At 63.3% G+C, this 10,471-nt stretch overlaps 2 protein-coding genes across 3 annotated transcripts in view; one reads left to right on the plus strand and one right to left on the minus strand.

Annotated features, from left to right (window-relative positions):
- ABCA3 (ATP binding cassette subfamily A member 3) overlaps nt 1-4,908 on the plus strand; it is a 31,335-nt gene extending 26,427 nt beyond the window's left edge. For both annotated transcript variants that reach the window (XM_087731974.1, XM_087731975.1), the window contains exons 27-31: nt 392-579; nt 685-855; nt 1,113-1,300; nt 1,408-1,481; nt 2,878-4,908. In XM_087731974.1, the coding sequence (XP_087588100.1) occupies nt 392-579; nt 685-855; nt 1,113-1,300; nt 1,408-1,481; nt 2,878-3,009 (753 nt within the window). In that variant the 3' untranslated portion in view covers nt 3,010-4,908. The remainder of the gene's footprint in view (nt 1-391; nt 580-684; nt 856-1,112; nt 1,301-1,407; nt 1,482-2,877) is intronic.
- A 1,398-nt stretch (nt 4,909-6,306) lies between these two features.
- Nucleotides 6,307-9,843, minus strand: MCRIP2 (MAPK regulated corepressor interacting protein 2). Its single transcript, XM_087732944.1, has 5 exons — nt 9,701-9,843; nt 9,512-9,593; nt 7,732-7,859; nt 7,388-7,489; nt 6,307-6,784 (listed from the first exon to the last, which is right to left on the minus strand). Exons 1-5 carry the CDS (start codon nt 9,750-9,752, stop codon nt 6,714-6,716), a joined length of 435 nt encoding a protein of 144 aa, XP_087589070.1. The 5' UTR covers nt 9,753-9,843; the 3' UTR covers nt 6,307-6,713.
- Between the last annotated feature and the right edge of the window lie 628 nt (nt 9,844-10,471).

The raw sequence follows: 10,471 nt of genomic DNA on the forward strand, positions 1-10,471 counted from the left end.
TCTTGGCCCCAGAGGAGACTAGGATATGGGGAAGGTACAGACCCTCCAGTGCTTTCCTTCTCCTGAGAGCCGGGCCCACCTGAAATGGCCCCTCACAATGAGGAACCAGCTTGGGAAACTGGTTCCTTGGGACCACGCGGTTGCCGTCCCGAGGCGTGCTGCGTGTGTCCATCCCGCCCGCCCGGCCGCTCCAGCGACGGGAGAATTTCCCTCTCATTTCACCTGTGGTTTCGGAGCTGCAGTTCAGTCCCCAGCGCTTTGAGCGAAAACCTTGCAGAGGTGCAAAGTGCAGAGCAAAGCCCTGTGGGTGCCAAGGCACCTTCTGGCTTGGACACCTCCTTGCAGAGACCTGCCTGTGAGCTAATCCCCATTGGGTTCCTCTTGCCCCAAGGTCCAGCAGCGGATCGGCTACTGCCCGCAGTTTGATGCCCTCCTGGACCACATGACGGGCCGCGAGACCCTGAGCATGTACGCCCGGCTGCGGGGCATCCCCGAGCGCTACATCGGCAGCTGCGTGGAGAACATGCTGAGAGGACTGCTCCTGGAGCCCCACGCCGACAAGCTCGTGAGGACCTACAGGTGAGAGGAGACGTGGAGACACCCCCTGCCCTCCGCCCCTCGTCCTGTGGGGCTCTCCCTGTGCTCATGTCGGGTCTCTGTCCCCATTCCCGTTTCCTTCTGCAGCGGTGGTAACAAGCGGAAGCTGAGCGCTGGCATTGCCCTCATCGGTGGTCCCCCCGTGATCTTCCTGGATGAACCCTCCACCGGCATGGACCCTGTGGCCCGACGTTTGCTCTGGGACGCGGTGACGCGGACGCGGGAGTGTGGCAAATCCATCATCTTCACCTCCCACAGGTGACACTCGTCCGTGCAGGGCTTGGCCTGAGAGACCAGGGAGCAGCCAGGAGGGTGGTGGGGTCCAGGGGATGGGACCCACCTCCAGAGCCTGGTGGGTGGGCACTCCCGCAGCCAGCAGCGGCTGGCTTTACCCAAATCCTCCTCCTCCGAAAGCTTGGAGAGGAGAAAATCCACCTCCAGCCCCTTCCCAGAAGCTTCTGCTGTTCTGTCTCGGTGCTCCTGCCCTGCTGAACAAGTCCTCTTCTGTCCTGCAGCATGGAGGAGTGCGAGGCCCTGTGCACGCGGCTGGCCATCATGGTGAACGGGCAGTTCAAGTGCCTGGGCAGCCCCCAGCACCTGAAAAGCAAGTTCGGCAGCGGCTACACCTTGCTGGCCAAAACGCGGAGTGAGGAGGAGGGGGAGCTGCAGTCCTTCAAGGCCTTCGTGGAGAAGACTTTCCCAGGTACCGTGAGCTGCTGGGGCGGTTGCCCTCCATGGGACGGGGGGATGCTGCTCGTGCGCTTCAGCGAGTGTCTTAACTCGGAGCCTCTCCTTGCTCGTCTCTCCCAGGCAGCGTCCTGAAACACGAGCACCAGGGCATGGTACATTATCACTTGACCAACAAGAACCTCAGCTGGGCACAGGTAAGGGGGTGCTGGAGCACGTCCCACCCCTCTGCGGGAGGAGGCTGGAGGGGCAGCCCTGTTCCTGCCCCTTCGTGTGCTCTCGATGCTTCGCTTTCACGCTCAGCTCATCTTCCTTTCCTTCCAGAGCCACGCTCTGTCCAAAAGCCGGGTGATTTATAACAAACGACCTCAGTAAAAAGTGGTTTTCTCCCTGACCCTCTCCCACCTCCTGGCCCAAACAGGTCGCCTGCATGTACGGTCAGCACGCGAGCACCCGCAACGCACCGGGGCCGCTCCGTCCCCCCCTGACCTGGCTGCCCTTGCCCGCAGCCCTCCGGAGGGCAAGCGGGGTCCCCCTGGGGAGCCAGAGCCGATCGTGCCTTTGTTGGTGCCTCGCAGCGTCCCGGGAAGGCTCGGGGGGCGCGGGAAGGGGGGGGGGGGTGGTAGCTGCATCCTTCCCACCCCGCATCTCCCGGCTGGGAACGTGGCACTGGTGGACACAGCGTCGACCCGCCAGCACCTCTCTGCTCCCTGCTGCTGCATATAGTGTGTGTTTGCTCTCTATATATGCTCTATATGGAGTATATAGAGAGTATAGGGAGCATATGGAGTATATCGTATACAGATATATAAAAAACTATAAATACTATATACAGCAGCAGGGAGCAGAGAGGTTCTGGCGGGTCAGCGCTGTGTCCACCAGTGCCATCCATGTTCCCATATATATACTCCATATAGAGCATATATAGAGAGTATAGAGAGCATACAGTATACAGATATATAAAAAACTATATACACTATATGCAGAGTATATAGTATACAGATACATATAGAAACGTATATATATACTTATATACTCTAGATTAGAGTATATAGCAGAATATAGTGTATAGTATACAATATATAGAGTATACTATATATAGACTACATAGTACACAGATTGTGTAAAAACTATATCTATAGTATATAACCATATATAAAAACTATACTATACACAGATAGTTAAGTATAGTGTATATAGTATGCTGTATAGTTTTTTATATATTAGATATATATTTTATATATATAATGTATTGTATAATGTATAAATACTAATATATTTCTCTATATAATGTATTGAGCAGAAGCCTTGGGCTGGGGTCCCAGCCCAGGGGTACATATAGAAGACCACACGTAGATATCTGCGTATGTATCATAGATATTTTTAAATGGGGTCAGGTACTGAGTTACTGATTACTGATGGATTACTGCGAAGTAATCCACCCCCTGGCTGCCCGCCGCCTCCTGCTCGGGAAGGTTTCACTCCCCCGGGTCTCCCGGGAGGAAGAGGCGTCTTCTGCTTTCTCAGTCGCGGCCCGCGGGGCTCTCCCGCGGCCGAGGTGCCCTGCAGTAACCGCCGCGCCGTCCCTTGCAGGTCTTCGGGGCCTTGGAGAAAGCCAAAGAGAAGTATCGCTTGGAAGACTATTCGGTGAGCCAGATATCCCTGGAGCAAGTCTTCATGAGCTTCACTCGCTTCCAGCACTACACAGAGGACCGAGGGAAATGAGCAGAAGCCCCCACTGGTGCCCTTCCTCATGGACTGGCCCTGCTGCCTATACATAGTATATATAGAGACAGTAATTTATATATCGGCGTGTCTTAAACAATGTATAAATGTAAGAAACTTTTCACCGGGGAGGGGGGAGAGGATGGCGTCGTACCTTCTGCCGTCGGGACCACAAATGGTGTGTGTGCATCGCGTGCCGCCGCAGTGCCGGCGCGGGTCTGCGTGTGAGTGTGTGTGTGCATGTGACACTTCCACTCTCCAGCCTTCGTTCCCATCTATACGGCAAAAAAAAAGCCCAAAAAGCAGGGGGGGGGGAGCCTGGGTGGGTGGAGATGGGTGTTGGGGACTGGGCTGGCAGAGGAGGAGCGGGATGCTGTCCCCAAACGGCACCGCGCTTCCCCCGCGCCCCTCTTCCCTCCCCGCGCCCATCAGGACGCTGCTTCGTGGTCTTTGCCCGCATGTCAACGTGTCTCGTTCGGTGGTTTGCTCGTGATTCAACAGGAGGCTGTCAAATAGCTTAGATCCAAACTGTTCGCTGGGTTCATGAGGACGCGCTGTGGTTACCCTTAGAAGCACTTCGTGTGGAGCTGGAGGGGCCAAGGCAAGCTGTCCGTCTGTCCCCTGCGTGGCGGAGGAGGCTCCGCCTGTCCCGAGGAGCTGGCACCGGCCCGGGCTGTGCCGGGGAGCTGGCTGTGCGGTGCTGGGTGCTGGCGCTGGGCCGGAGGGAGGAGGTGGTGATGGAGAAATGCCCAGAGCTCAGTCCCTTGGCACAGCACGTGACGGGTACGGCTGCAGAGCCAGAGCTCGGGCCAAAGGCAGCGATGGGTGAGAGGTGTCGCGGGATGCCCGGGGACGCTGCTGGGCTCGGTGGGATGGAGAGAGGTGTCGCGGGGTGCCCGGGGACGCTGCTGGGCTCACTATTGCCTCCGTGGAAAGGTTTAACCAGCAGCACTGCCCTGCAGTGCGCTACGCAGCCGCAGGGCCGGTTTTGAAGGCCAGCGATGCTCTTGCTGCGCCCGTGTCCTGCTGTGCTCTCCCCCGACACCCTGCACAGCTCCGACCGGCGCGCGCCTGTCCCGTGTCCCCCTCCTTGTCCCCACACCCTCCGCACCGCGCCAGGCCGCTCCGGCAGCAGGCAGGGCGCGACGGCACTGTCCTGCCCTTGCCTGGCCCTGGGGGCTGCTGCCGGGCACGGTGCACGAGGCACCAGCACTGCCCAGCCCTGCCCGCGCCGAGTCGGAGGCAGCGCCTGGGATTTCTTTTTTGGCGTTTCCCAGTGGTTGGGTTGCTTTTTTTGTTTGTTTGTTTGAAGTCCGTGTTGATTCTCGTCTGTCCTTAACTAGTCCCTGTGTCACCTGGGGCAGCCCCCTTCGGGCCGGCTGCTCCGCGATCAATGCAGAGCTATTTGCACTACAGTAATACACACAATTGCACATATAAAATGAATTAATATTTATGGCGAGGGGTGCTGATTCCCTTCTAAGTGATTGCATTGTCAGGGGTTGGGTTATATTTTTGGGTTGGGTTTTTGTTTTGTTCCTGTGACTGACTCATTCTTTCCTGTTCCTTTTTTTTCCCCCTTTGCCTAATGTTGTTGTTCCAAACGATGGTGCATCATGTTACTAAGAATTTCCCTGGATCTTAACGATGTGTGGTTCGATTAGTAAGCAGCCAGCAGGTGAACGGCAGCCCTGGAACCCCTCGGAGCCCTTTGGAGCTGCTGGCACACAGGGTTCGCTCCCTGGGAGCATCCCTGCAGGCAGCAGAGCCGGCCGCTGCCAGGGCACCCCGCGGTGGGAGACCCCAGCACCAGCGACCAGGACGCTTTCTGGTGGGAGGGGACCCGGAGGCCCCCGGGAAGTGCTGGGACTCCCAGTAACTGGGTTTTTTTGGAAGGGGAGATGTGGCAGGATGCAGCAGAGGCCTCGGGGCTTTGCCTGGGCTGGGGAGCAGTGGGAAGGGGGGTTGTGGGAGGGCTGGATGCCAAACTGCAGCCTGGGCTTATGCCAGGTACCGAGGATGGTGGCAGCAGGCGGGGCAGCTGGGCCCCCCAGGACATGCCCTGTTGGGGTACCGGTGCAAGGGACCCCAACAACCCCCAACCCTGCAAGGCTCCTGGGGCAGGTGGCACGGAGGCAGCGTAACCCCGGCAGAGCCGGGGTAGAGGAGTCAATGGCAAGGCCAGCATCTCCTGGCACCAGCCACCACCGCCAGGGTCACCCTGGCCCAAACGGAGAACGGCTGAGGGAAGCAGCGTTTCTTGGTCACGGTGCTGTACCCCCCCTGGCAGGAGCTGCCGGCTGTGCCTGGTGCTCGACCCCCGTGGTTACAGCCGCAGGGCCGAGCCGCGCCAGCCCGGGGCAGGACCGGGACCAGGATTGCTCCCCGACGGGCGCTGCTGCCGCGGCCAGCCAGGTTTCATGCTGGCAGGGCCGTGGCCGCTGGCGGCAACGCTCTGGCATCCCAGGCTGCGGTGGCCATGTGCGGTGGGAGAAGCAGCGTGGGTTCCAGGTGGCTGCGGCTCCCCTCTGGCTGCGGAGTGGTTGTTATTCCCATCATAGGAATAATAAAGATGATTTTTTTTTTTTTCCAGTGGCTGTTTCCTGGCCTCTTTCGGAATCAGAGAGCAGCTCCAGCCCTGGTGGGCTTGGGCTGGAGGACAGGGATGCTCCTGCTCTCTGCCTGGGGGAAGGACAGGGATGACCTCCAAAACCTGACCGGGAAGGGCTCAGTGCAGCCTGGAAAAGCCCCTGGGCTGAGGGATTTTTGCACGCCAGGTGCCTCTGGGGGCAGAAGTGGGGGGGGCCACATCCCTTCCACCACAGGTAGCCACAACCACCCTCTCTTTGCCCCCCCACCAGCCATGGGCAAGGGGGAGACCTTGAGCTCGGCCCTCAAAACGGCACTTGTCAGAGCACTGGCGAGGGCGTGCGTGGCCGGGGGGGCTGCCCCAGCACCCCCATTCCTGCAGCCTTACCTACCTCCACGCTGCAGCCTGGCTCTGGATGCCCATGCATCTGCCCCCGTTCCCCCACCCCAATCCCAACCCCACCCCCAAGGCAGCGCCAGCCCCTGGCTGAGCCCAGGGTGCTGAGGCAGCGCTGGGACAAGGATGCAGCTCCAGGGAGATGCTCCAAGCCCTCTGCCTCCAGAGCAGCACGGCACCCGCTCAGCCAGGAGCGTCCCCCTCCACAGGGGTGCCCCGCTCCACGCCAGCCTGGGGCACAATGCTGCACCCCAGCCGCTTCGCCACCTCCTGCAAAACACCTCCTCCCCGGCCCGCAAGCACCTCTCCACTGGCAGTCTCAGCGCTTTATTGTCTGGCGGTCCCTGCTACAGCACCCCGCTGTCCTCCCCGTGGCTACGGCCGCAGCAGGGGATCCGCTTCCTCGGCCCCAGCACGGCACCGCAGTGTCCCTGGGAGCTGGAGGCTGCAGGAGCTGCAGCGATCCGAGAACTGGCACTTAAGGAATCCTGGCCGGGGCCGCACGCTGCTCCTCCACGCTGGGCGCAGGGAGAGGGCGCGCGGCCGGGCATGGCTGTGGTCCGGTCCCGCTGGCCTCGCTGGGCTGGCAGCGTGGGTCACTTCGCTTCGGTCATCTTTTAAAAACGTGGTTTTAAAATGCCACCGATTCTGGGTTCTGCCCAGATGCTCTCAGCACTGTTTCTCTTAAAAAAAACCAAACCCAAACCTTTCTTCCCTTTTATGAGCAGTTTTCAATTTTGGCCAGAAATTGCTGCGCCCACCACTCCTCCAGGTCGATGGGAACAAAGTCTGAAAGAGAGGGGAGGGAGAGAGGAGGACGTAGCAGCTGGAGCAGGGAGCAGCGCCCCGGGTGATCCCCCTGAACCACGCCATTTGCCACTGGAAAAAATGACACCCCAAAGGCTCCCCCGCCCCTGTGCCCTGTCCCCAAAAGGCCAGCCTGGGTTTACAGGGACCTTCTCTTCTTGGGGACTTCTTGGCCCCCAGGCTGCGTGCACAGCCCCTGCTCCAGCTGCCATCAGAGGAGCACGGTGTCCCCGTCCTCACTGCGCTCCGGCTGGGTCCTGCTGGGCCGCGGGAGAGGCAGGTCCCCACAGCGGGACCCGGGGGCTCCCCTCCAGCACGATGCTGAACCCACCTTGGTGGCTGGAGAAGGCATGAGTTCCAGGAGAGTCAGCACCCAGGCGTCCTGCTTGCTTGGGCTCCTCCGAGGGGGCACGGTGGGACATCCCCACCACAGTGCCGGGGGCCAGCTACCCCCCAGCACCGGCGGGACAGACCCAACCCAGCCCCGGGATCCTCCTCCTCCTCCCACCGCAGCCCTGCTCAGGTGCCCGGCTGAGCCCCCGCCAGCTCATTGCACCCCGAGCACCACGACTGCTTCCCACTTACTTTTCAGTCCGGGGTTGGGGTTTTTCTCTACGTACTGCACAGGGCCGCAGGCGCTCTCCCCGCTCCGGCTGCCGTCCAGCTGCTGCTCTACCTGCTGCCAGGCTGGGGTGGGGGGAACAGGCAGGGGATGGTTTGGGGAGGGGGATTTCCCAGCCAGGGGGGGGGCTGCGGGAGAGGAGCAGGAGCCGGCGCAAGGGAGGGCAGCTGCCCAGGCCGGGGACCCCACCCCTGCCACCGAGGTCCCCAGCACCATGCAGCTGCCTCGGGAGGGACCCCGCTGTCCTCCAGCCCTCCGGGGATGCGACGGCGAGCGGGCGCTGTCCCCAGGGACCCTCTGCCCTCACCTTCGTAGACGAAGCGGACGTTCTCCTCGTGGGCCAGCGTGTAGCACTCCTCGGGGGCCGAGACCTGCTGCGGCAGCACCTGCGGCCTCTTGCCGTTCACTCTGTTGAAGACGAGTTTCTGGGCTGGGCTGTGGGGGAAGGCAGGGGACGGTGAGGGGGGCCGGCAGCTCTTCCCACCACGCCTGGGAGCAAGGACAGGGGTTGTTCGCGTGCCCCAGGTTGCCCCACGGCGCGCACGGTTGCCCACAGCCCCAGTTGCAGCCAGCCGGCCCCGCTCAGCCCTGTCCCCAAGGGAGGGGACCAAAAGGGACCTTTTGGGAGAGGGGGCTCCTGTGCAGAGAGGGGTGCAAGCGAGGGGAGCTCCCCAGGGAAAAGCACACCCTGCCCATCTCCCACCCATCCTCCAGCCCCGGCACCAAGTGCAGGCCCCAAAATAAAGAATCTGCCACCAAAGTTGCCGAAATATCAGGAAAATGGAAGTGAAATCCAGTTAGGCACTGGGCAGAGGGACACGCCATCATGCCGTTCTCTGCAGACCAAGCATCCCAGTTTGCTGGAGCAGCCCCAGCGCCCGGAGCATCCCCGAGGTGCCCCAGGACTGGGACGAAACCCTCTGCCAACTGGCAGCAGGTCAGGCTTCCCCGGAGCTGGGATCCTCTCCCCAGAGCAGGGTGCTTAAACCAGCCCCGGCCTGGAAACCACGAAACCGGGCAGATCAAAAGGAAAGGGCTGGGATGAGGCGTGTGGGCGCGTTCAACGCAAAACTTCAGTATTTTGGCTTTTCTGCCCAGCTTTGGGGAGGGACACGTCTGCAACGGCCACATTTCTCACGGGACAAAGTCTAAGGGGCGCCGGGAGCGTGGATGGGTTACGGTTTGCAGGGCGGGCAAGACCAAGAACAGGCAGCTCCTGCCCGCACCTCCCCTGCCGGTTCTGCAGGCAGGGCCTGGGGCAGGTAACGCACCCCAAACCCGGGGCGGCCGGGGGCACCGGGCGGGCATCCCTGCCCGCTGCAGGCAGGGCGGCGGGCAGGAGCGTGCCCACGCAGCCTGCCTGAAGGAGGGCGAGCGGCCACGCTGGTTAATTAGCGCAAGGTCCCGGGAAGGAGGGGAGGCTTTCCTCATCCGTGGGGGAGGCTGGGGGCACCGGGCAGAGCTGTGCGGGCCCCCAGCGCGGGGCTGCCTGCTCAGAGAGACCCCCCCCTGCCCAGACCCCTCCACCGCCCGCCCCAGACCCCCAGCCGCTTCTGCCAGAAGCTGGGAGCTTCACCCCAAAGCTGCCCCCCCTGCAGGGACCGGGACAGCCTCCGGACCCTCCCGCGGGCCACCCACGGCCTCCGTGAATCCCAGCAGCGACTGTGCACCCCCCGCCAGCCCCGGGCACCGGTCCCCAGCGGGTTTGTGCAGCCGGTGCCCCCGGGCTGGCGGGGGTGCGCGAGGCCGGGTCCCGGCAGCGGGCACCCCCCCGGAGCGGGCAGCCCGCTGCTGCCTGCACTTTGCCCGCTCCGCCGGCCGCAACCCCCGCTCCCCCGGGCTTTTTGGGAGCAGCCTTCGCCCCAGCGGCCCCGGGCCGGGGGGGGGGGGCCCAGCTGGGCCCCCCGCCGCGGGGGGGGGGGGGGGGAGCGGTGGCGGCGGGACAGCGGCAGCGCTGCCCCCCCCCGCCCCCACCGGCACCGACCCACCCCCCCGCCCCCGGCCCGCCCCCTCCCCGGCGGCGGGGCCCGACCGCCCCGGTAACCTTTCCCCAAGGTCACGGCCGGCGCCGCCGCCGCGGGGCTCACCTGGCGGGGGGCCAGGCACCGGGCTGGAGCCGGCCCCGCAGCTCGCCCGGCTTGCTGCTCTCCACCGCCTGCTGCGTCGGACCTGCGGGCGGCGGCGGGGCGTCAGGGCGGCGCGGGGGGCAGCGGAGCGGGACGGGGCCCGGGGCCCTGCCCACGCCCCCCCCCCCCCGGCCCCCCGCTCCCCGGTACCTGTGCGGCGCTGCGTGGCCAGCTTGCTGGGGCCCCGCGTCAGCGTGTACATCCTGCGGCCCCGCACCGCACCGCCCCGGCCCGCAGCGGCCCCCGCGCGGACCCGCACCGCGGCCGCCCTTTAACGGGCCCGGCCCGGCCGCGCCGCGCCACGCCCCCGCCCTTAAAGGGGCCGCGCGGGCGGGGGGGGCCGGGGGGGACAGAGGGGACACGGGGGGGGGGCACATAGGGGACACGCACGGGACGTGGGGACACGCATGGGACACACGGGGCACAGAGAAGACACGCACCGGACACGTGGGGGAACACATGGGACGTGGGGACACGCATGGGACGCACACGGGACACATAGGGGACACACGTGGGAGGTGTGGGGACACACAGGGGACATGCACGGGACACATAGGGGACACACGTGGGAGGTGTGGGGACACACAGGGGACATGCACGGGACACGGGGAATACATGGGATGTGGGGACATGCATGGGACACACAGGGGACATACGGGACACACATGGGACATATAGGGGACACACGTGGGAGGTGTGGGGACACACAGGGGACACACAGTGGGAACACAGGGGACGTGGGGACACACAGGGGACACACAGGGAACACACATGGGACACATAGATGGAACACAGGGGACGTGGGGACATGCATGGGACACACAGGGGACACGCACGGGACACAGGGGACACACGTAGGAGGTGTGGGGACACACAGGGGAAACGCACGGGACACATAGTGGGAACACAGGGGACATGGTG

The sequence above is a fragment of the Nipponia nippon genome, unplaced genomic scaffold, assembly GCF_047370975.1.
Source record: "Nipponia nippon isolate SJK-2023a ecotype South Korea unplaced genomic scaffold, ASM4737097v1 scaffold_5, whole genome shotgun sequence".
Taxonomy (NCBI): domain Eukaryota; kingdom Metazoa; phylum Chordata; class Aves; order Pelecaniformes; family Threskiornithidae; genus Nipponia; species Nipponia nippon.

Bases quoted from the DNA above. Each gene is read 5' to 3' on its own strand.
- MCRIP2 (XM_087732944.1), bottom strand. From the start codon at position 9,752: ATGTACACGCTGACGCGGGGCCCCAGCAAGCTGGCCACGCAGCGCCGC. The intron at 9,594-9,700 runs GTACCGGGGAGC...CGCCGCCCGCAG, and splicing joins GGCCACGCAGCGCCGCACAG to GTCCGACGCAGCAGGCGGTG. The intron at 7,490-7,731 runs GTGAGGGCAGAG...CCCCCACCCCAG, and splicing joins CGTCCGCTTCGTCTACGAAG to CCTGGCAGCAGGTAGAGCAG.